Source organism: Mugil cephalus, chromosome 10 (genome assembly GCF_022458985.1).
Source record: "Mugil cephalus isolate CIBA_MC_2020 chromosome 10, CIBA_Mcephalus_1.1, whole genome shotgun sequence".
NCBI lineage: Eukaryota > Metazoa > Chordata > Actinopteri > Mugiliformes > Mugilidae > Mugil > Mugil cephalus.
In genome coordinates, this window is record NC_061779.1 from 127,264 (window position 1) to 152,594 (window position 25,331).

Here is a 25,331-nt window from a genome sequence, read left to right on the forward strand (position 1 = left end):
AGCATGAAGGTATGGAGGCGACTTAGTGCCACTGATATGAGTCACAACAGAGCTGCTGCTTTATTCACGTGTGGCGGCAGATTAGTGTCACACGAGCCGCAGCCTCGTCTCTACATGTGGGGCTGAACTAGTGACAATATTACATTAATTAAAACATTCAAAAAGTAAATAAAATCTGAGTTTTAATCGAGTCTCTTTAATTCACCTTCATTTACTCATTCATTCAGGAATCGAGGCTGCCCCCTAGCGGCGGAACAACTCACTTCTTAAAAACATTTTAACTCTGCATGAGTGAATATATGGAGGCTGATTAATGCCACAAATATAAACTCAGGCTTAATTCATTTATTCATGATTAAATTAAATTTAGTTTCTGGATTAGAGGACATCAGAACCAGAAACTGACAATTAAACAGCATCATCTGTTAGCTCAACATTAGCTCTGATGCTAACTTATCCTGTAAATAAGGAACAACACAGACACAATCTAGTGAACATCGGTTTATTATTTGCTTTTAATAAAAAGTCCGACAAATGTGTGGCTGAGACTCCAGAGAGGATGGAGGTGGAGGTCTGACTGGACCGACGGGACCTGGTCTGACCTGATCCGACCTGATCCGGCTCGACCTGCCTGCCCTCTACCCCTCCTCCTCTTATTGCATCAACACTTCGGTTTGTTTCTGGAAATTTAGCAACATCCGTCATGTTGTGTTCGGAGTCAGATATAAACCAGTTTAATTAAATCCTATCCTGTCTGCATGCTAGCGCACGATGCTAGAGCAGCAGCTATTTAGCTTAGCATGCTGAGGGTGCGGTTGTTAATCTGGTCTCGTCTGTAGAAACTTGAGGAGAATTAAGTTGAAGTAAAATTAAAAACCTTTCGGATGATGTGATCAGACTCAGAGACGAACAGAAAGTGATTCTAAAGTTTTACACGTTTTATTTGTATGATTTTAAAAATCTTCATTAGATTTTATCCTTAAGAAAACTGACTCTTCTGCACACGACTCTTTAAATGTTTTTATTTTTTGATGCATCCTTTAAAAGCAAATTACTGATCTGGAATATGAGGCTCCGCCCTCCAAACCAGTCGCTGACAGGAAGTTAGCGGTTAGCATCAAGGCTAATGCAGAAGAAAGACTCCTGCCTCTGTTTCCTGAGCAGTGACGAACTTTAAAGGAGGTTTGTTGTTCTGGAGTCGAAGCCGTGAAGCGGATGACACATGTCCCCCCCGTCCCCCCGTCCTCCCCCGTCCTCCCCCGTCCTCCCCCGTCCTCCCCCGTCCTGATTATTATCTGAATGAGTCTGGTTTAGTTCTGGGTCGAGTCTGGAGCTTCGACCCAGATCTGAGGAACGTGAACACCAGGACAGAATGAAGTCTGTCAATTCATTAATTAGAGTTAATTATGGCGTCTCATGGAGCCCATGATAACAACAATAATAATAATAATAATAATAATAATTATTTTATCTACCTTCAGCTACGGAGGAGATAAACCACCCAAATTAAAACCAACAAACTGATTAGACAGAGTTTCTGCTTAATTTTCAGATAAAAGGTTTAAGTTGAGTATTTTATGTTCTCCGTGTCCATAATTGTCTGGGATGTGATGAAAACTAAGCGTTGACCTATGACCCCTCTGGACTTATGAACTACTAGCGGCGGTTGCTAACGTGCTAAGTGATCAGCTGAGAGGAGACAGACGAGGAGGAGGTGACGGTAGAAAAAGAGGTGAGAAAGGTGAAGGTCGACGTCCAGGTCAGAGGAGACGTTACCAGGGTCCAGAAAACAAGCGCCCCCCCAGAAGGACCTGGACTCCAGAGGGACCTGGACTCCAGAGGGACCTGGACTCCAGAGGGACCTGGACTCCAGGGTTCGGATCAACGTCGGATACAAGAGTCAAGTCCGGTGCTGGTGACAAATATACAACTAGGAGAAAATCCTTATCACTTTAGGCAACACATCAACCAACTGGGTCTCCTCTGGAGAGGCTCCTCCCCCTCCCATGAGGCTCCTCCTCCTCCTTCTAAGAGGCTCCGCCCCCTCTGAAGAAGCTCCTCCTCCTCACTACGCTGCCACTTTGTTGTCCTTCTGGAACAGAGATGTGTTTATTTATAATATCATACGTATTATATGGACATTACATGATATAAAAACAGTAGTGATAATAAAATAAGGTTCATTCACTCAGAATAAATAAATAATTTACCCTGTATGATGATAAGTCAGCAAACTCCCGGCCTGCCTGGTTTCCTCTGTATCCTCCCCTGTAGCCGCCGCCGCCTCCTCCTCCTCCTCCTCCTCCTCCCTGGGGAGGCCCGAAGGACCCTCGGCTTGATGCTCGACCCCGACCTCCTCGGAAACCAACGCCTCCACGACCACGGTAACCTCCTCGACCTCGGCCCTGACGCAGCGGGAGGCCGAACGTCTCGGCGTTCATCCTCCTCTCCTCAGCCCAGGTCTGCCTCCGCTCCCTGGAGGAGGAGGAGACAAAGGAGGAGGAGGAGACAGAGGAGGAGACAGAGGAGGAGACAGAGGAGGAGGAGGAGACAGAGGAGGAGACAGAGGAGGAGACAGAGGAGGAGGAGGAGACAGAGGAGGAGACAGAGGAGGAGACAGAGGAGGAGGAGGAGGAGGAGGAGGAGGAGGAGGAGACAGAGGAGGAGGAGGAAGAGGAGGAGGAGGAGGAGGAGGAGGAGACAGAGGAGGAGGAGGAGGAGGAGGAGGAGGAGGAGGAGGAGGAGGAGGAGATGGGAGGTTGAGGTGATGTCGTCTCCATCAGTGAAGCTGATTAACATCAGGTCTGAACTCACCTTGGGAACATGGAGCCTCCAGCTTTGTCGTTCGCTTTCCTGTTGGACAGAGACACATCTAATTAACACCTGATTAACCTCTAATTAACATTGATATAACATATTAATTAATGTCTAATTAATTAACTTGTGATTAATATTCTGATTGAAACCTTTTAATTAGCGTCAGATCCAGATATTAGCGACATTAGCGAGTGTCTCCGCTCTAACCACAGGAATTAAACTAAACAGTTCATCAGCAAACGAATGATACAATTCATTAAAATGTTGTTCTGAACTAATCACGGAGACGTTTCTGTGTTTCAGCTCTCAGACCAGGACCAGGACCAGTACCCAGGACCCAGTACCCAGGACCCAGGACTCAGGACTCAGGACTCAGTACCCAGGACCCAGGACCCAGGACTCAGGACTCAGGACCCAGGACTCAGGACTCAGGACTCAGGACCCAGGACCAGTACCCGGGACCAAGGACCCAGGACCAGTACCCAGGACCCAGTACCCAGTACCCAGGACCCAGGACTCAGGACTCAGGACTCAGGACTCAGGACTCAGGACTCAGGACTCAGGACCCAGGACCCAGGACCCAGGACCCAGGACTCAGGACTCAGGACCCAGGACCCAGGACTCAGGACCCAGGACTCAGGACTCAGGACTCAGGACCCAGGACCAGGACCAGTACCAGGACCAGTACCTGGTGTCGTCACAGGAGATGTTGTCGAAGAAGGACTTGGACTTGTCGTAGTAGCAGTTGGGGCCGAGGGGATCTCCCTCCTCGTCAGCGTTGCTCTCGTTGGTCTGAGCCTCGAGGCCGGTGTCTCCTTTCTCGTCCCCGTTCAGAGTCTTGTCCTCTACACCAGCACAGAGAGGACCAGGTCTTTATTAGTCTGACTCACTGGGTCTATATTTGTAAATGGGGCCTGATACTAAACACAACTAAAACCTTCAGGAACTACAAACTGTCTCTGAATTCAACAAACCTGATCCCACACTAGGATCCAGGGACTGATGATGCTAATTAGCATTGTCGCTACATCCATGTTGTTTCTGTTATGTTGACCAATAAACTCAGAGGTTCCAACCTTTCAGCTTCAGTTTGCTCTGGAACTCTCGGTCGATCTCCTCCTTGTTGAACTGTGCGTTGGCGCTCTCAAAGTCAAAGTCCTTCTCAAACTTCATGGGCCCGTCTCGCCGTACGTTGAACCGCCCCCGCCCCCGGTGGCCCCCCCCCCGGCCGCGGCGAGTGGGCGGAGCTCCGGCGGCTGCTAAACAGAGAGAGAGGCCATTAGTTGGAACCTTGACAGACCAGGACCAGGACAAAACCCACTCACTACGATCATGGAAACACTGAGGCATCATGGGAAGTCTGGGGGTTTTCTCTACACACCAGCATCAGACCTGAAGGACCCTGGTTTCTGACAGATTAGTCTCTGTCGTCCTGATCTGGTCCAACAGGTCGGTTTTATTAAACCTGGATCAGGTCAAACCAGAGGAACCAGTGCGTCTGGTCCAGGTCTACGCGAGTCTTATCGCCTCACCCCTCCTCGTGTCTACGCCGTCCTGGTGCTGAACCTTCTGGACGCTCTGGACACCAGCGGAGGGGACGATGCGTCCCAGGCCGGGGGCCGGGGTCACGGTGGAGGAGGCCGGCGCCGAGGGGGCGTTCTGGATCACCTGCTCCAAGGTGGGACTCTTCCTCAGGGGGTCCATGCTGGGGCTGCTGGGACCTGGAGGAGAATCACATCCATCAACTAATCCACACCAGACTCCTCCTGCACATTGATTATCTATTAACTCTATTAATACACAGACGGGTCATAAAGGTCCGGTCCATCCTCCACCTGCATCTCCACCTGCATCCAACAGAGTCCAGACGAAACCAAACCTTAGACCCTGTGACCTTTTATTTTGGCCAGGTAGTTTATTATCAGATCATCAGACGCTATTTAAAACTAAACTAAACTCAACGCTGCTCTCAGAGCTTCTGCCCTGAGACTTATCACCAGAGGATGAAGAGGATTTAATGGATCTATAGCAGCTCTTTACATCAAGAAGAGGATGTTAGAAAGCTGAGAGTCTCTTCCCTCCTCATGTAGAAATATAAAAGGTGAAACGGTCTGAGGGAGGTTGAGGTTAGAGAAAATACTTCCTGGTTGGTGGCACATGTCTGAACAAAGACTGTTTATGTGACTGACTGAACAGGACATGCAGGTTATCACCAACACTGCTGCAGATGTTAGAGTCTCCCCCTGTGGTTCATCACCACCACATGTCTTTACCCTCAGTCCCCAGAGAGTCGGGGGGGAGAGTCTGACACTGGGCACTGACCGTCCTGTATGGAGGGAGGATCAACCATCATCTATTAACCTGAACACACACTTTACTGCTCCATCACTGCTCCCTTCATGTCAACACAGAAGGTTTATTACATTTAATACTAATGTTTAAAAACAACCTCCCTCTCGAGTCACACAACCAGTTTAAGATGTAGTAGAAACTTCATCCTATAGATCAGGTTTAACTAGTGTCTCTAGACCAAGTAAAACTAGACTGGTTCTAAATAACTGAGGCTTTGTCCTGAATATTGTCGTCATGTTTGGTTCACGGAAGAAAACGCTAACAGGAGGAGAGAGCTAGCAGGAGGAGAGAGCTAGCAGGAGGAGAGAGCTAGCAGGAGGAGAGAGCTAGCAGGAGGAGAGAGCTAGCAGGAGGAGAGAGCTAGCCAGAGGAGAGAGCTAGCAGGAGGAGAGAGCTAGCAGGAGGAGAGAGCTAGCAGGAGGAGGGAGCTAGCAGGAGGAGAGAGCTAGCAGGAGGAGAGAGCTAGCAGGAGGAGGGAGCTAGCCAGCTACACATGATAGAAAGAAACAACATAACAGCCCCTTTCCTATTGGTGGAAACATGCATCCATCAACCAATCAGGACATGATGTGTCAGTGGTTGCTAAGCAACAGTGAGGCTATATTCAGTCTATAGAGACAGGAGACAGTTTAGAGACATTCAGACATTATTACTGGTTGGACACCTGATAGTTGTGGACATGGTCCTAAATAGTTTTAATGGAAATAGTTGTAAATAAGTAAATGTGTTGATCAGCTTTAGAAATGTCCAGGTTAGATTTACATTCTAAGTTCTAGAAATGGTTGGTTCAACATGTTTGTGGTTTTCTAACTGGTTCCTCCTGGATCTGATGGTTCTAGTCTGGTTTTAGCTCCAACGTGTTAAAAATAACTGTAAAGTCACAGGAACCAGGTGAAGTAGAGTCAGACTCTGGACTCTGGGGTCCGGGGGGTTCACTGAAGTCCCGTTATCACTGATTATTCTTAGGGTTAGGGTAGGGTAGGAAGGCGATGATGATGATTATTAATCTTAGTGTTGGTCTGTCCAGGCTGGTGTGGAGGAGGTGGAGCAGGTGGAGGAGGTGGTGGAGGAGGTGGTGGAGGTGGAGGAGGAGGAGGAGGTGGAGGGTGTGGAGGGTGTGGAGGAGGTGGTGGAGGAGGTGGTGGAGGAGGAGGAGGTGGTGGAGGAGGAGGAGGAGGTGGAGCAGGTGGAGGAGGTGGTGGAGGTGGAGGTGGAGGAGGAGGTGGAGGGTGTGGAGGGTGTGGAGGAGGTGGTGGAGGAGGTGGTGGAGGAGGTGGTGGAGGAGGAGGAGGAGGAGGTGGAGCAGGTGGAGGAGGCCTCGACCGAAGCGGCCGAAGCCATGAACCCAGCGCTCCTCATTCCTGTGGCTTGTTCCACGTGGACCAGAGCCACAAAGTCGACCCTGAACCCTTGGATGTTCATGCCCAACATGAAACCCCCCAGGACCAGAACTTACCGACTCCCACCGGCCCAAACTGGGGGGACACCAGGGGGCTGGAGCTGAACTGGTTGTAGGCTGGAACCGGGGCCCGGTTGAAGAGGCCGTAGGACCCGGCGGACTGGAACGGGGTCGGGACCGAGGCCACAGCAGATGAGGAGCTGGAGCTCATAGAGGACTGAGGGGAGAGGGAGGAGAGATGAAGAACACGCCACCCGCTGGACAAACGGAGACACTGCCTCTACGCTACTATCTGATGAAGGATGTGGACGGGACGACGTCTAGTTTCTGTCCCTGCTGAAATACTGACTGATCATTAGCTCCAGATCATCACATAAAAATTAGTGATGCACGATATGAACAATTTCAACCGATACCAATCATTTAATATTTTTATATTTAATGTAATCTTCATATAATCTGCAGTAGTTCTGGCCTTTCTACCTATAACAGCAAACAAAGGTTTTGGTTCTTCAAACGTTCACTTATTTTAATGTCACAATATTTGTGGTCATTTTCTGCAAAGACTCACAGGCCGAACTTTACCACATGAAATGAATAAGTCAAATGCATTTACATATCAAATCATTACACAATTAAAACGAAAGCGCTAGCGGTGCTACTCAGCCTGCAAACAACTCCCCAAATTTCATTAATTTATCAGATCTTTTTATCGGATAAAATGTACATATCAGATCGATAAAAAATGACATAATTTCCCCCCACATTTCCGATAAATATCGTGCATGTCTAATAAAAATGATGTCATCACATTAAACTTATCTGTTTTAATGGAGAACAGCAGAGTTCCACCAAAACCACTTTAATCTCAGATGTTTAAATAAACAAAAACCCCAGATGAGCTTAAGAGACATAAATAAGGAGGTTTAGAAAACTAAGAAAGACTTAAGTTTCTATTTATCCCTATTTGAGCTACAACCACGACACCAGCTTCAGATTTAACATCTAGTTTTTACATTTAAGGTTAAATTGAGTATTAACGTACCTGGACGATGGCCGGGTCCTGGGGCAGGGAGCATGTTGGTTTCGGGGGCTCACACACCGTCAGGTCTTTGATGTCGCTGCCTCTGAAGATGATGTACTCGAAGGTATCATCTCGAGGAGGGATGGGTCTATCGGTGGGACGGTCCTCGGTCCCAAAGGAACGAACTATCACAGAAGAGAGCACACGTTAGAGCTGAGTAAGAAGAGAAATGTCTTTATTCATCCCAGCATCACAGGCAGCGCACGCATGAGTGGACTAAAGAATAAAATATAGCAACATCAAAAATATACGAAAGCTATATTACAAACAAACAAGGCAGTGTTCAAGGAACAAAATATGGAAATATATATATATATTCACACATCTGTGTTGGCAGCGATGCAAACAATGCAAAACAGCAGGTATAAAAAATATAAGTATATGTAGTTGGGAGGAACTACTACTAATAATAATAATGATGCATTGGTTTCATGTTGTGCTTTTCCATTGTTAGATTTACATTGTTTGCATTGTTCATTCGCTCACACAGTCTCATCCTGGTGGTGGTGAACTCAGTCACAGCCAACAGAAACGTGGCTGCAATGTGTCTACGGCCTCCGACCCTCCGACCCCCCCACCACCACCACCACCACCACCACCCACTGGCAGTCATCCACCAGGGAGCACACACCTGGGCCCAGGTGGGTTCACGACAGACAGCCTGAGACTCATCGTTGTGTTAGAAAAAAAGAACCAAACTGACTCCGGACTAGATGCTAACAGGGATGCTAACAGTTAGCATGTCCTCTCCATCAGTGTGTTTCTGCTCAGATCGTCCTCTAAAACTAAACCTGGTGCATTTAGCTACATTTAGAAGCGTCACAGTGAGAAGTTGCTGGTTCTAAGTCTTTCTAAGCGGAGTTTAACATATGACTTTACCTTCACACTAAAAACACACCAGGGACGACAATTACACATTTGAACTAAACAACAGTATCAATCAGAACTTTGAATCTTCATTTACTGAGACTCAGAAACTTTATTTGAAATTTTAAGTGAGCAGCATCACGTGGAACAAGAGTAAATACAAAAACTATGTCCATAAAAACATGTTTTAACTTTACAAAGTGTCACTGGAGGACGTAAACATGAGTGGATGAGAATCTAACACACTGCACCTGTGTAGATATAATGTAACGTGTGTAATGTAACGTGTGTAATGTAACGTGTCCACCTCATACATTAGAAACAGTAGCAGTTATTAGTATTATATGTTATTACTCGGTTCTATGTGATGACTCTTTCCCTTTAAGCTTTATGTTATTTTTCTGTTACACATCTTTATGAATCTTTACTGTTTCTCCTGTAGTGACGTGTAACGTGTAACTGGCTGCACGTACTAAAATATACTTCACTGTACATGTGACACATAAAACTCGTCTTATCTTAAATAGCCATCTAATCCGTTGACGCACAGGTGAGGTGAGGGCGTCCTCTGTGACGTCACGCGTCCAGGTGAGAAGCGTAGTGACGTTTCTCTTTCTGCGTGCAGCTAGCACACATGCTAACCTAGCCTAGCACTGGACTTGGAGAGCTGACTCATGACACAAACTCACTATTTATCACTATTTGAGCTACAAACACGACACCAGCTTCGGATTTAACTTCTAATTATTACACCTGAAGTTAAATTCTCCCCCAGACGAGTTAATCCGTAGCTTCACACTGGAGCCTGGCAACGATATACAGCGGATAAATGTACTTTTTATACTTAGTGTCTATTTTTAAGACTTATTTTTACTTGTATTTTTAATGTAACGAACACTTTGAACGTACTTGGCAATAAAGTCTTTTCTGATTCTGAATGCTATGTAATGCTAGCTAATGCTAACCCCTGAGCTAACCTTCTTAATGTGTCAGGTTGTTAACTTGTTCTGAGTAGGAACCGGGAGCCTGTTACTGTCTTATTCATTTATTAATTTGTTGGTGAAAGCTGCAGGATAACCCCACTCGGCGCTGTTACGGTCTTATTTATTGTGTTATTTATTGGTGGACTATGAGTTCAGGCTGTACGATAACACCACCCAGCGCTGTTACCTTTAGCGAGAGCTACAGTCGAGTTCTCGGTGTCGATCGTGTACAGAATCCCCTCATAGCGGATCTCGGCCTTTGAGATCAGGCTGATTTTGCTGCCGAGATACGGCGTCCCTCCGCTCATGGTGCCCGCTGATACTCAGCTCCGCTACGTGGGAACGGATCGGACCTGTGCGCTCAGCAGAACCGACTGAACAGCAAATCTCCCGGCTTGTTTCTTTCCGCGGTCTCCGCTGTTTGTCTCGGCTACAACATGGCGGCCGCTTCCTCCTACTCCATCGAACCTCTGCGCGCCCCCGCGGTGAAAGCGAGACTTCAGCGTCTCGCGAGATTCTGCTGCGCCTCGAACTCTAGATCTGCACTAGATAGATAGATAGATAGATAGATAGATAGATAGATAGATAGATAGATAGATAGATAGATAGATAGATAGATAGATAGATTTATTAATTATTAATTAATTATAATTAATTATAGATTATTGTTAGATTATTATTAATCCCAAACTGGGAAATTTTACCGTTGCAGCACCAAACTACAGGCACTCAACAGCATATATATATATATATATATATATATATACATATATATACACACACTGAAACAAAAAGTGTATAGTGTAAATACTATACAGAGTGTCATGTGTCACATACAGATGAAGAGTTGAACAGGTGTATGGATTGAGGAAGGACAGATTTCCTGTAGCGTTCTTTGTCTGAGTCTCTTAGAGAAGGAGCTCCGTTGTCTGTCTATCGTCTGGTGGAGAAGGAGGTGAGGATGATCCATGACTGGTATCAGTCTGTGAAGTGTCCTCCTCTCCCAGCCAATCACAGAGCCACTGTTGCTCCTCCAGTTCAGTCTGTTACAGATGCTCAGTCCCAGGTATCTGTCCTCCTCCACCACCTCCACGTCGCTGCCCAGGATGCTGAGGATCTGTTCATCAGTCACCATCTCGTTGGTCTTGTCCACATTAAGCAGCAGGTGATTCCTTCCAGCCCACCCCACAAATCTGTCCACAGTCCTTTATACTCCTCCTCCTCCCTCCTCCCTCCTCCTCCTCCTCCTCCTTCCCACAACCTCAGAGTCATCAGGAAACGTCTGGATGTGACATGAGTCTGAGTTGTGCTGAAAGTCAGTGGTGTATGAGGTGAACAGGAGCAGAGTGGTACCCCCCCCCCCCCCCCCCGTCTGTCAGGGAGTCAGTGATACAGGAGACAGTGGATGCACCAACACCCATCGACCACAGCGTCCCACCCAGAAATCAAAGAAAGTGATTCTCCCTGGGTTAGTGAGCTGAAGTTAAGATAAGTTAAGTTAAGATAAGATAAGATGGTACTTTATTGATCCCATTAGGGAAATTCAAACGTTACAGCCGCTCCACACGTCCCTGGTGTTCCTCCTGTCCTCCTGTACTATGAGCACAAAATAGTAGCAGCAGTTACACCAGTAAACAGTTAAACTATAGAGTAAATGTGTCATCAACAGTTCAGGCACAAGAACAGGATAGAACAAGAACTTAAACATTGAATAAAAGAGTCTAAAAACAAACAGTGACCAGCGATAAAGTCCCAAAGATTATTTACAGATAAACTGCTGGAATATAAATTAGTTTTAGAGCAGGTTCTGGTTCTTCCTGCAGCTCCTGTGAAATCTATTTGTTGTATTTCTATGCGCTGAACCGAGCCTCGCCTTGTGCGCATGCGCACACTCTAAACTACGATGTGCACAACGGTCCAGGATCAAAGATGGCGGCAGCCTGCGACCCGCTGGAGGACATGCTGTCCAACGAGGTGGACGAGAAGGCGGTCAGCGACCTGGTCGGGTCCCTGGAGTCTCAGCTGGGCCACGCCAACACGCTTTCCGACGGGAAACCGGACCCGGCTCCAGCCACGGGACACCTCTCAGGGACAGGGCACCGGAGACCGGGGACCGGGACCCAGGAACCGGGCGCCAAGGAGCCGCTGTCCGGTACAACTGTGTCCTCCTCTCCCCCCGCAACCAGCACCACCGGGGCCGGGGGGACCACCGGGCTCACTACCGGGCTCACTACCGGGCTCACTACCGGGCTCACTACCGGGGGGACCACCGGAGCCTCCCCGCAGACTGCTTCCTCTGGACCGGGACCCGGAGCTTTGACCAGTCAGCCCGCCCCCCCCTCCAGCTTCCCCCGGGCTCCGGGCTCGGTGGACTCGGTGCCGACCTCGTCCCCGTCCGGACTCCTGACTCTGAACGGCGGCCCGGTGAAGTCGGTGAACTCTCCCTCCGGGACTCCTCAGACCTCGGGGGGGACCCCCTCCGTGGCCCCCCAGAGACACCCCAGCCCGGCCACGGCCGCCCACAACGGCTTGGACCCCAAAGGAGCCCAGGGTGGGCCCTCCAGCCAGGTGTTGAACCACAGCACCCCCCTGATACACACCAAGATGCTGGTGTCCAGTCAGCCGGTCTCGGGGGGCCCCGTCCTCCTGGCCAGCACCCCCCCTCCGGCTGCAGCCCAGTCCCCCATCACCCAGACCCAGACCCAGACCCAGGGCTCCGGGGCCAAGCCTGCAGTCAACGGGGTGGTCCAACCCGCCACCGTGGCCCTGGTGAGGCCGCCGGGGGCTCCCGTGATGGCCACCTCCATCCAGCAGAGACCCGGTCTTGTGGCCCCCTCCCCCCGTGGGGTCACCCCACAACCAGCACTGGCAGTCCGGCCGCAGCAGCAGACCACCATCCAGCTGCCCCCCGGGTTCAGCATGCCAGCCGGTGAGACACCCCCGGTCCTAGATGTCCCTCTGAATGTCCTAGAGTCTGTCCCCTGCGGTGTTTGTTGTTCTTGTGTCTGTTGTTGTCGTTGTTGTTCTTGTTTCTGTTGTCGTTGTTTCTGTTGTTCTTGTTTCTGTTGTTGTTGTTTCTGTTGTCGTCGTTGTTTCTGTTGTTGTCGTTGTTTCTGTTGTCGTTGTTGTTGTTGTCGTTGTTTCTGTTGTTGTCGTTGTTGTTGTCGTTGTTTCTGTTATTGTTGTCGTTGTTTCTGTTGTTTCTGTTTCTGTTGTCGTTTTTTCTGTTGTCGTTGTCGTTGTTTCTGTTGTTGTTGTTTCTGTTGTCGTTGTTGTTGTTATCCTTTGACCTGAGTGGCCTCATGGATCCAGTTCTGATGACCTCCTACAAACATCCACATATGACATGGTCACTCTGGGTCTGGTTCTGGTTCTGGTTCCTCCTATCAGATCCTGTCCTGGGGTCACATGACGAGAGTCGGATTAATTAATCTAGTTCATCTGATTATTACTTTAATGTTGTGTTGTTTGGTTCTTCTCAGTTTGTTTGACGGATGATTCCATTTAAAAACAGAACCACAAACGGGTTCCAGGTCTAGAATCTGGAACCTGTTCTAAATGGAATCAGATCAGAACAGTGAGACCAGACTGGACTGGTTCTGGTTCTGGTTCTGGACGTCGTGGAGTCTGGAACTTTCTTCATTTACTCAGAAAGTCTGAAGCTGAGAATGGAAGTGGTTCTGTCTCAGTCTCAGAGGTCCTAGTAGAACCGGTCCAGTGACCAGAACTGATCTGTTCTCTCCTCCTCCAGGTATGGTTCTGGTCCGGACCGAGACAGGCCAGCTGGTCATGGTCCCCCAGCAGGTTCTGGCTCAGGCCCAGGCCAAGACTCAGCAGAACCAGACGGTGACCAACATCACCCAGAGACCTGCGACCCCCACGGCCACCATCCGGGTCAGCACCGCCACTACGGTAGGTCCAGTACCTGGGTGGGTCCAGTACCAGGGTGGGTCCAGTACCAGGGTGGGTCCAGTACCTGGGTGGGTCCAGAGCCGGTTCTTTAAGAATGAAAACATAGAAACTTTGTCCAAAAATGTTTCCTTTTTATTTTTAAGGCGTTTAGTGACGTGTTAGTTGAACAGAATGTTAATTTAAATAATATAAATAAGAACTAAAAGAACCAATATAATAATAATAATAATAATAATAATAATAATGAACCAGTGTCGTGGGGTCTGTCTCATCACAGACGCTACATCTCTGGTCCTTTAATAAAATGCTATGCTAATGCTAATGCTATGTGTGGCCAGATGTTGAGTCTAATTCCAGGTGTTTCCTCCTTGTTGCATCTTTAGAGGTGAAGTCCAGACAAACTTTAGAGTTTGGTCTCAGACGTGTTGAAGCTTCACTTCCATCCATGCAGCTATAGAGCTAAGGAGGCTAAGCTAATTAAACACTCACTGGAACCAGATCAGTCTGGTTACTACCGTTAGCATCAGCACCGTTAGCATCAGCACCGTTAGCATCACGGTCCCAGTACCAGGACCGGTCCAGAACCAGGAACTACTGACTCCTCCTCCTCATGTGTCTCTTCCCTCTGTCGCCTGCAGGCTCCTGGTTCTCCTCAGACCGTTCGCCTGGCCACCCCCGCGCCCCAGCCCAGGATGGTTCAGTCCCCCGCCACCACAGCTGTCCAGGTGTCTGTCCCCCGTCTGTCCCCCGTTTGTCCCCCGCGTGTCTCTGTGTGTCCTCTGAAGTTGGTTAATAACTAATTGATGTGTGCTGTGTCTCCAGAAGACCGTCTCCGTGTCCCCCAGTGGCGCCGTGTCCGTGAAGATTCCCCCTAAGACGGTGATCACAGCGGGGGGGGCAGCTCCATCCAAACCTACCGGGACGCCGGCCACGCCCCAGACCACAACCCCCGCCCCCCAGGCCGCCCCCCAGGCTGCCCCCAGGGTCACCGTGGTGTCGCAGGTCGGTCCATTCACTAAAGTTCCTCCCGGTTTAAATGTCTCACATCATCAGATGAAGGTTTTTATTACTGAGGGACTAGATCCAGACCTCGTGGTCCTGAGGTAAAGCGGTTTTTCCTAGACCTGATCCCTGATTTAGTTCCTCTCGTCTGTACGGCGTTGTTGTTGTTCAGCCTCATTGGAGGGTTCTCCGGGTCTTTGGAGGGTTCTCCAGCATCAGCCTCCTGTTTAAGGTCAGGCCTCAGCATCTCAGTAGGATCCAGGTCTGGATCCAGGTCTGGGTCCAGGTCTGGATCCAGGTCTGGATCCAGGTCTGGGTCCAGGTCTGGGTCCAGGTCTGGATCCAGGTCTGGGTCCAGGTCTGGGTCCAGGTCTGGGTCCAGGTCTGGGTCCAGGTCTGGATCCAGGTCTGGGTCCAGGTCTGGATAATAGGTCTCAATAATAAAAACCTACATGTTGTTTTTACTTGTTACTTGTGTTTCCTTTGATTAATATTTAAATTAGTTTGATCTGAAACATTTAAATGTAACAAACATGTAAAAAATAAGAAAATGACCTCAGTGATAGTGGCCTAGTCCTACGTGATCTAGTCCTACATGATCTAGTCCTACATGGCCTAGTCCTACATGGCCTAGTCCTACATGGCCTAGTCCTACATGATCTAGTCCTACGTGATCTAGTCCTACATGGCCTAGTCCTACATGATCTAGTCCTACGTGATCTAGTCCTACATGATCTAGTCCTACGTGATCTAGTCCTACGTGGTCTAGTCCTACATGATCTAGTCCTACGTGATCTAGTCCTACATGGCCTAGTCCTACATGGCCTAGTCCTACGTGGTCTAGTCCTACATGGTCTAGTCCTACGTGGTCTAGTCCTACATGGTCTAGTCCTACGTGGTCTAATGTGCTGGTTCTTTCAGGAGATGCAAGAGAATGTGAAGAAGTGTAAGAACTTCCTGGCGACGCTCATCAAGCTGGCGTCTCATAATTCCCCGTCGCCAGATACGTCCAAGAATGTGAAGGGCCTGGTCCAGGACCTGCTCGTAAGTTCTACAGAACCACACACACACACACACACACACACACACACACACACACACACACACACACCTACAGAACCACACACACACACACACACACACACACACCTACAGAACCACACACACACACACACACACACCAGGACCTGCTCGTAAGTTCTACAGAATCACACACACACACACACACACACCTACAGAACCACACACACACACCAGGACCTGCTCGTAAGTTCTACAGAATCACACACACACACACACACACACACACACACACACACACACCTACAGAACCACACACACACACACACACACACACCTACAGAACCACACACACACACACACACACACCTACAGAACCACACACACACACACACCAGGACCTGCTCGTAAGTTCCCCACACACACACAGACACACACACCTACAGAACCACACACACACAGACACACACACCTACAGAACCACACACACACACACACACACACACCTACAGAACCACACACACACACACACACCAGGACCTGCTCGTAAGTTCCCCACACACACACACACACACACACACACACACACACACACACACACCTACAGAACCACACACACACACACAGAGTTTGACCTGGAGATTATTCTTCTCTGTTAGCATTTCTCTGTTAGCATTTCTCTGTTAGCATTTCTCTGTTAGCATTTCTCTGTTAGCATTCATTAGCTTGCTGATTCAGACTATTGTCTACTGGTAAATGGGGTTATTTTTATATGGAGCTTTTCTACCTGTGGTGCTCAAAGTCTTTTCAGTCACAGAGGTTCAGTGTGTTGCTCAAGGACACTTCAGCATGAGTCACATTCCTGGGATCAAACCTCTAAACCTCTAAACTCATCCCGCTCTCTGCCAATTCACTGCATTTAGAGTAAAATAGTCGTCCAGCAGCTTGTACACAAACATGCAGTGAGACAGGATGGGAGGTAAATATATTTAAATATAATTAGACTGTAACACGTCTCTAAGCATTTATCACACAGGACTAAAACGTTACTCACCACTGTACGTGTTCACGTGTTCACGTGTTCACGTGTTCATGTGTTCATGTCTTCATGTCTTCATGTGTTCATGTGTTCATGTGTTCATGTGTTCACGTGTTCATGTGTTCACGTGTTCACGTGTTCACGTGTTCATGTGTTCATGTGTTCACGTGTTCACGTGTTCATGTGTTCATGTGTTCACGTGTTCATGTAGTTCATGTGTCAGGTTCATGTGTCATCGTCTCAGTGTTCACGTGAACGTGTTCACGTCTCACCTGTCATGTGTTCACGTGTTCACGTGTTCACGTGTTCACGTGTTCACGTGTTCATGTCTTCATGTGTTCATGTGTGTCCAGGATGCTAAGATCGAGCCTGAGGAGTTCACCACTCGGCTGCAGGCTGAGCTGAAGTCCTCCCCTCAACCCTACCTCATCCCCTTCCTGAAGGTACCGCTCCCAGTACTACCTGTACTACTACTACTACCTGTACTACTACTACTACCTGTACTACCTGTACTACTACTACTACCTGTACTACTGATACCAGTACTACCTATACTACTACCTGTACTACTACTACTACCTGTACTACCTGTACTACTACTACTACCTGTACTACTACTACTACCTGTACTACCAGTACCACTACTACCAGTACTACATGTACTACCTGTACTACTGATACCAGTACTACCTATACTACTACCTGTACTACTACTACCTGTACTACTACTACTACCTGTACTACTACTACCTGTACTACTACTACTACCTGTACTACTACTACTACTCATACCAGTACTACTATTACTACTACTACTCCCAGTACTACAGGCTTGTTGTGTGTGTGTGTGCTGATCTGGTTGTTGTGTGTGTGTGTGCTGATCTGGTTGTTGTGTGTGTGTGTGCTGATCTGGTTGTTGTGTGTGTGTGTGCTGATCTGGTTGTTGTGTGTCTGTGTGCTGATCTGGTTGTTGTGTGTGTGTGTGCTGATCTGGTTGTTGTGTGTCTGTGTGCTGATCTGGTTGTTGTGTGTCTGTGTGCTGATCTGGTTTTCGTGTGTCTGTGTGCTGATCTGGTTGTTGTGTGTCTGTGTGCTGATCTGGTTTTCGTGTGTCCCCCTTCAGAAAAGCCTCCCTGCTCTGCGTCAGTCTCTCCTCAGCAGCCAACAGTCTCTGATGACCCCGCCCACCACCTCCGCCCCCCCTCTGGCCTCCCCTGCCCCCGGCTCCGCCTCCATCCGACCACGGCTTCCCATCAGCCCCGCGGGCGGCGGCGTCCGGCCCAGCGCCCCCCCCCTGGTAACACAGCAGCGTCTAACGGGGGGACGCCGTCTCACCTGGGGACGGGTTCCAGCGAGTCTCAGTGTCCCCAACGTGTCTCTGTGTCCCCAACGTGTCTCTGTGTCCCCATGTCTCTGTGTCCCCCCCTGTGTCTCAATGTCCCCCTGTGTCTCAATGTCCCCCTGTGTCTGAATGTCCCACCGTGTCTCTGAATGTCCCCCCGTGTCTCTGTCTCCCCCGTGTGTCTGTCTCCCCCGTGTCTCTGTGTCCCCCTGTGTCTGAATGTCCCCCCGTGTCTCTGTGTCCGCCCAACGTGTCTCTGTGTCCCCCCCGTGTCTCAGTGTCCCCCCCGTGTCTCAGTGTCCCCCCAACGTGTCTCAGTGTCCCCCCAACGTGTCTCTGTGTCCCCCCAACGTGTCTCTGTGTCCCCCCAACGTGTCTCTGTGTCCCTCCGTGTGTCTGAATGTCCCCCCGTGTCTCTGTGTCTCTGAGGGTTCAACTATAAATGAATGAGTTTGTTTAAAAGGATAAAACTTTCTCTGGCGTTTCTCCTTCAGGCCGTGACCAGACCAGGAGTCCAGACTCTTCAGACTCGTCCACATGTTGTCGTGGGTCACTTCAGACCTCCAGGTGAGTCCTGGTCCTGGGTCCTGGGTCCTGGGTCCGGATCCGGATCCGGGTCCAGGTCCTGGTCCTGGTCCGGGTCCGGGTCCAGGTCCTGGTCCTGGGTCCTGGTCCGGATCCGGATCCGGGTCCAGGTCCGGGTCCAGGTCCGGGTCCAGACTGCCGTCACTAGATGGCAGCAGATCATGAACGGGGTTTTATTTTCAGGGACTCTGGTGAGACCCACGACCATCGCAGGGAAGAGCCCCGTGAACCTGGCGGCTCCGGCCAATCAGAAGAAGCTCAGTGACCCAGGGGGCGGGACCTTCAGGTGAGTGCGTCGTCCCGGCTGCGTCCACAGAGAGTTTCCCTCAGTAATGACTCATTATCTCCTCAGAGATGACGACGACATCAACGACGTGGCGTCGATGGCCGGAGTCAACCTCAACGAGGAGAACGCCCGTATCCTAGCAACAAGCTCCGAGCTCGTCGGGACCAAGATCCGGTCCTGTAAGGACGAGTCCTTCCTGCCTCCGGGTCTCCTGCACCGGCGCATCCTGGACACGGGTCTGTCTCTGTCTCATAATAATATTAGTACCATTAACAGTAAAAACACGGAGTTACCTGTAAAGAGTCGCAGAGCTTCTCTTCTTCTGTTCTCGTAAATGCTGCAGACGGTTCTTCTTCTGTGGTTCTTGAGTGTTCAGAACCATAGAAGAAGAACAGTCCTGGGTTCATGCCTCTGTGACTCGGTGACTGCGCTGTGAAGTAACACAAATAGGATTTTAAAGCACATTTTAACGGTGACTTTTACGTTAATGCCTCATATTATTTAATTCACACACACAGGAACCAAAAACAATGTATTTAAACTTAGAACAATAACCTTATTGATCCCACACATCAGTGATTCATGTTTCATCAGCTGTAAACATTGTTGAGTACGATGTGCTGTTAATTCGCCCACATTAAGCCTTAATTTGAACTTTGAACATATAAACTAAATAAATTGAGAACAAAAAACAACAAAAACACTTAAACATACGTCTGCTTCAAGAACACAGAAAACAAGAAGGTGCCAAACACATAATCCTTCCTCCACAGTCCCGGGTTCATCTCACACTGTTTCTCTGTGGAGTCGACCAGACGTAAACACGGTACCACCACAACGCAGCGTTTCCCGCTTTATTTTCTTCATTGTTGTTGGTTTAGTGTCTGTGTGTGAGACAGACACGTGTGTTGGACATTTATGAACGGAACAAATCACGTCCTGTATCGGTTCAATACGGGACGCGACATTTAAATGCAAAATAAAGGGCGATTCCGTGTTTTACGGGCGTCTTCGATTAATGTCTATGGGCTTGTGTGTCTCTGACGTCGTCTCTCGTCCTCTCGTCCTCTGTCCTCAGCCAAGAAGCTGGGGGTCAGCGAGGTTCCTCTGGAGGTGGTGAACTTCATCTCCCACGCCACCCAGACCAGACTACGCTCGCTCCTGGAGAAGGTCTCAGTCGTGGCTCAGCATCGCACAGACGGTGGAAAGGCAAGAACTGGACTAACACACGAACCAGATCCGATTTAAAGCGACTGATATTTGAATGGGGTCTGGTGTAGAACCCTTAGATTTGTCTTTCGTGCAGAATAAAATGGACTTTTAGAGACTCGGGTTGTGACTGTTTCTGGTGGTGAAACTAGACCTGGACTGTGGAAGCGTTAGATCAGATTCTTTTATCAGCCTCCTCTTCATCCTGTGTGACGTCTCCGTGGGTTCAGTCTCTTCAAAGTCCTGATACTGAGACCTACATTTCCTTATTCTGGCTTTACCTGGAGAACTTAAGGCCACGTAAACGCGTTCTCCAGACAATGAGAACTTTTAATTTGGTTTTCTCCACCATGTAAACGCTTTAATAGCGCCACCTATCTGCTCCAGAAGTAGCTCCACATCACACACTCACTGTGTTTCCATCCATTAAACTGGATGGAAACACAGTGAGTGTGTTTGATACTTTCCCAGGTCTAGTTTCACCTCCTCCTCTGAAACAGTCCCATGCTCCGGTTGGTACAGTCTCATTGTTTCTGGCCCTGTTCTGTAGAAGACGGGTCGGAGTAGAATTATCGGTTATTTTATCGGTTATTTGATTGCACCCCCCCCCCCCCAGGACGAGGAGCATCACGACCAGACGTCGGACGTTCGCTCTCAGCTCCGGTTCTTCGAGCAGCTGGAGAGGATGGAGAAGCAGAGGAAGGACGAGCAGGAGAGGGAGATTCTGCTGAAAGCCGCCAAGGTGACGCACAAAACCGGTTCCACTTCAGATTCAGTCTGTTCACACCTGGAATCAGTTCGGCCACAACATTAAGAACGGCTGCATCTTCTCTTTTGATTGTTTCTCCTCCAGAGTCGGGCCAGACAAGAAGATCCCGAACAGGCCCGGCTGAAGCAGAAGGCCAAAGAGGTCAGGGGGCGGGGTCAGGGGTCGTTAGACATAAGTGTGTGTGCTGAGGGGGCGGGGTCAGGGGTCGTTAGACATAAGTGTGTGTGCTGAGGGGGCGGGGTCAGGGGTCGTTAGACATAAGTGTGTGTGCTGAGGGGGCGGGGTCAGGGGTCGTTAGACATAAGTGTGTGTGCTGAGGGGGCGGGTCAGGGGTCGTTAGACATAAGTGTGTGCTGAGGGGGCGGGGTCAGGGGTCGTTAGACATAAGTGTGTGTGCTGAGGGGGCGGGGTCAGGGGTCGTTAGACATAAGTGTGTGTGCTGAGGGGGCGGGGTCAGGGGTCGTTAGACATAAGTGTGTGTGCTGAGGGGGCGGGGTCAGGGGTCGTTGGACATAAGTGTGTGTGCTGAGGGGGCGGGGTCAGGGGTCGTTGGACATAAGTCTGTGTGCTGAGGGGGCGGGGTCAGGGGTCGTTAGACATAAGTGTGTGTGCTGAGGGGGCGGGGTCAGGGGTCGTTAGACATAAGTGTGTGTGCTGAGGGGCGGGGTCAGGGTCGTTAGACATAAGTGTGTGTGCTGAGGGGGCGGGGTCAGGGGTCGTTGGACATAAGTGTGTGTGCTGAGGGGGCGGGGTCAGGGGTCGTTAGACATAAGTGTGTGTGCTGAGGGGGCGGGGTCAGGGGTCGTTGGACATAAGTCTGTGCTGAGGGGGCGGGGTCAGGGGACATAAGTCTGTGCTGAGGGGGCGGGGTCAGGGGTCGTTAGACATAAGTCTGTGCTGAGGGGGCGGGGTCAGGGGTCATTAGACATAAGTCTGTGCTGAGGGGGCGGGGTCAGGTGCTGCTCAGCTGTTGAAGCCTCCGGTTTGTCTCTCAGATGCAGCAGCAGGAACTGGCTCAGATGCGACAACGAGACGCCAACCTCACGGCCCTCGCCGCCATCGGGCCCCGCAAGAAACGCAGGATGGACTCAGCGGGTGGCGCCCCGTCTGGAACCGAGGTACCAGAACCATCCGGGTCCAACTTTGGTCCAGGCCCAGCTGTGGTCCAGGTCCAGCTGTGGTCCAGGTCCAGCTGTGGTCCAGGTCCAGCTGTGGTCTAGGTCCAGCATGGTTCAGTCTCTGTAACATGTAATCCTGAACAGCTACATAGCTGAGCTAACAGCTAACAGATAAATAGTTTGTTAGCCTGCTAATGCTAACAGATAAATAGTTTGTGTTAGCCTGCTAATGCTAACAGATAAATAGTTTGTTAGCCTGCTAATGCTAACAGATAAATAGTTTGTTAGCCTGCTAATGCTTCAAGTGGTTCCTGCCCTAATTCTGGGACATGTTGTTGACTCCCCCTCTGTCTCCCCTGTCCTCCCCCAGGTGGCGTCGTCCTCAGGTGCATCGTCCTCCTCTTTGTCCTCGTCCTCGTCCCGACAGCAGCTCCGTCAGAGAATCACCAGAGTCAACCTCAGGGACTTCATCCTGTGTCTGGAGCAGGAGCGCAGGACCTCCCACTCTCTGCTGCTCTACAAGGCCCTGCTCAAGTGACTCCTCCTGCACCTCCTCATCTCTTCCTCCTCCTCCTCCCTCCTCTCTTCTCCCCCCTCCTCTCCTCCTCCTCCTCTATCTCAGGTTCTGCTCGTCGTTCCTGTTTCCGTCTGAGTGAAGATTTAAAGACGCAGTGACGCTCATTATCGACTTAATGACTTCTTATTGTTAAAACACACCTGTTACCCACAATGCACCTGGACCTCTGATTAGTTGATGAACTGATGGACGGTGACGCCTCAACGCAGCTAAACGTTAGCTTCAAGGTTCACACCAGGACTGGACCCAGGACTGGACCCAGGACTAGAACCAGGACCGGGACCAGAGCTCTGGCCTCAGGACGTTGTTTAAATGTTTGTGAGCTAGTCTTGAAATCATGAATCACTTAAAGGGACAGTTCCACTTTTCTCTGAACAGATTCTCATCTTTAAAACTCTATAAACCGATATCAGAGTCTGGATCGAAGCTAAACGAGGTTTTAATTAATTTCTGCTGAACTGTCCCTTTAAGTCGTCACTTCCTCCTCCTCCTCCTCCTCCTCTTCATCATGGCTGACGGGTCATGTGACTTTTAGCTCGCCTGTGTCCGGACCCGAACCAGGACCAGGACCAGGACCCGGACCCGGACCCGGACCCAGTATGTGTCCTGTGATGCTTTGAAGGAGCCGTGTTGGACTCTGTGGTTTTTAACGCTTTAACTCTTTATTTTTCTCGGCCGGTTTGTGATGAGCTCGCGTCGACTCGTCTGTGGAAGGACTCGGTTTTTGAACTATTTATATTTCCTAGATTCTGAATTCAACCTGATGCAGTTTTACAGCCGTTTGTACCTTTGCTAAAAAACAATAAAGAAAAGAAGAAGACGTGTTTCTGTTTTTATCTATTCACACATTAAACGGCCAGAATCAAATTAAGGGTCTTTACAGTCGGACCCAGGTTTGGATCCAGATCCGGATGATGGGTCAGTCCAGAGGTTCTTGTTTGATCCCGATCGGACTCACGACCGATGAGGTTCTCGCTGAACTGGGATGAGTCCCCGCCGCCGCAGGACGTCCTGATGCTGAAGCCTTTCTGGAAGAGGCGCTGGTCAGGCTAGGTTAGCTCAGGCTAGGCTAGCTCTGACTAGGTTAGCTCAGGCTAGGCTAGCTCAGGCTAGGCTGGCTCTGGCTAGGTTAGCTCAGGAAGAGGCGCTGGTCAGGCTGGGCTAGCTCTGACTAGGTTAGCTCAGGCTAGGCTAGCTCTGACTAGGTTAGCTCAGGCTAGGCTAGCTCTGACTAGGTTAGCTCAGGCTAGGCTAGCTCAGGCTAGGCTGGCTCTGGCTAGGTTAGCTCAGGAAGAGGCGCTGGTCAGGCTGGGCTAGCTCTGACTAGGTTAGCTCAGGCTAGGCTAGCTCTGACTAGGTTAGCTCAGGCTAGGCTAGCTCTGACTAGGTTAGCTCAGGCTAGGCTAGCTCAGGCTAGGCTAGCTCTGGGGGCACATTTAGGTGAGGTCAGGTGCAGGTGAGGCACCTTTCTGTGACTCACCTGGCCTGGGGAACCTGGTGAGGGAGGCCAGGTTGCTGATGTGTCCCCGTCCACACGGACATGTGTGGACACGGACATGTGTGGACGGGGGCGTTGTCTTTGCTCAGTGGGGCGGGGACCGGATGCCCTGGGTTGTCAGGGGCGACACAGGTGAGCGGCTCAGAGACTTCCTGGACAGGCTCCGCCCCTCCTGTTCCAGAGGTGAGAGGAAGACACAACACACACTAACTATTGAGAATAAATCGGATTGAATTCGGTTCACGTGTAAACTCGTGTCATTGAAACCAATTTCGCTCCCTGACACAGATCAACGACGTACACCAGACTCCATTAGAATATCTGAACATTTAAGGTGTCGATGCTAATCGGTGGAAGCCGGATGTGACCTTGAATGATTAGAGACATCTTCTGGACATAAACATTCACATTTTTATTCGATTATTTTACGACCATGGTCACACAAGTTCCTCAGCGGCGGAAAGGCTGAACGCAGAAAGTCTGTATGGAACTAGGAATAAGCCATGTCCTTGTTTTATGAATGGTTAACGACTCTCGGCCTTAGAAATAATTAAAATGAGCGTTTTTAATGGAGTCTGGTGTGGTATTCAGGCACGATGGACAGTCTCTGGTCCTCTTACCTGAGCACGTGTCCCCCGGTTCCGGTTCTGGTTCTTGAGTCTGTGACCCACCGCGTCTCCACAATAAAGGGGATGGAGACAGGAAATAAAATAAAAAAGAATCTTTGTAAAACATTTCCTCCGGCGGAGCTGCACCTGTTGTTAATAAGACCACAGGTAGTATTATATTATATTATATTATATTATATTATATTATATTATATATAATAAAATTTCCACGGGACATGACACATAGAATCTTCAGATGAAACCGCACAAAAGTTTTTTTTTAATTAATTAATTTTTTAATTTTCCGCAGCAGCCAATCAAACTCGGGGCAAAGCCGCCAAACAGGAAATGAGGTCATATCTCAGCAACCGTTTGATGTTTTGACTTCAAACTTCTAACACAGACCCATGACCCGTTCTTTGAGAGGCCCGTGGATTTTGGTGACTTTTCACCTTTGGGGGGCGCTATAATTTGCAAAATTGCATTTTTGCTCATATTGTCATATTGCTTTGGACTTTAACCTTGATTCCAGTGTTGACTGATTCTCAGACATTCCGGTTCATTTGATGAAGGACTGTGTGCGTTTGCATAAAAATTTGGCAGCCATGTTGAAGTGTGTAAAAAAACTACAGAGTACAGAGGGCACATACTTTGTCCGATTTACATGAAACTTGGTGGATATGGTCTTCAGACCCTGCCTGGATGATGGTTCAAGTTTCATGTCTGGACGTCAAACTGTTTTGCCGCCAAACAGGAAGTAAGCCGATATGCTATAGGCCTCGGCTGCAGGGGGACGATGCACTGAGGACATGTCCTCTAGCCCCTTTTCTCTGGCTCCTGTCCTCTAATATCTTATAATTTATG

General features: G+C 49.4%; 2 protein-coding genes across 5 annotated transcripts; one reads left to right on the plus strand and one right to left on the minus strand.

The window, feature by feature from the left end:
* Positions 1-488: 488 nt before the first annotated feature.
* On the minus strand, positions 489-9,993 carry lsm14aa (LSM14A mRNA processing body assembly factor a). Of its 3 annotated transcripts, none has more exons than XM_047596505.1 (9): positions 9,690-9,993; positions 7,614-7,777; positions 6,626-6,785; positions 4,350-4,538; positions 3,894-4,073; positions 3,506-3,662; positions 2,815-2,853; positions 2,211-2,475; positions 489-2,092 (listed from the first exon to the last, which is right to left on the minus strand). In XM_047596505.1, exons 1-9 carry the CDS (start codon positions 9,808-9,810, stop codon positions 2,069-2,071), a joined length of 1,299 nt encoding a protein of 432 aa, XP_047452461.1. In that variant the 5' UTR covers positions 9,811-9,993; the 3' UTR covers positions 489-2,068. The 3 variants fall into 3 exon arrangements, with proteins under 3 accessions (XP_047452461.1, XP_047452462.1, XP_047452460.1); XM_047596506.1 differs by having other exon boundaries at positions 489-2,089; positions 3,894-4,076; XM_047596504.1 differs by having other exon boundaries at positions 3,894-4,076; positions 9,690-9,992.
* A 1,413-nt stretch (positions 9,994-11,406) lies between these two features.
* Positions 11,407-23,181, plus strand: LOC125014940 (transcription initiation factor TFIID subunit 4-like). 2 transcript variants are annotated; one of them, XM_047596502.1, is made up of 15 exons: positions 11,407-12,431; positions 13,254-13,414; positions 14,053-14,139; positions 14,237-14,416; positions 15,338-15,460; positions 16,829-16,918; positions 17,599-17,772; positions 18,312-18,384; positions 18,586-18,688; positions 18,755-18,924; positions 19,767-19,897; positions 20,514-20,639; positions 20,751-20,807; positions 21,662-21,784; positions 22,155-23,181. In XM_047596502.1, exons 1-15 carry the CDS (start codon positions 11,432-11,434, stop codon positions 22,320-22,322), a joined length of 2,766 nt encoding a protein of 921 aa, XP_047452458.1. In that variant the 5' UTR covers positions 11,407-11,431; the 3' UTR covers positions 22,323-23,181. The 2 variants fall into 2 exon arrangements, with proteins under 2 accessions (XP_047452458.1, XP_047452459.1); XM_047596503.1 differs by having other exon boundaries at positions 14,240-14,416.
* Positions 23,182-25,331: the final 2,150 nt, after the last annotated feature.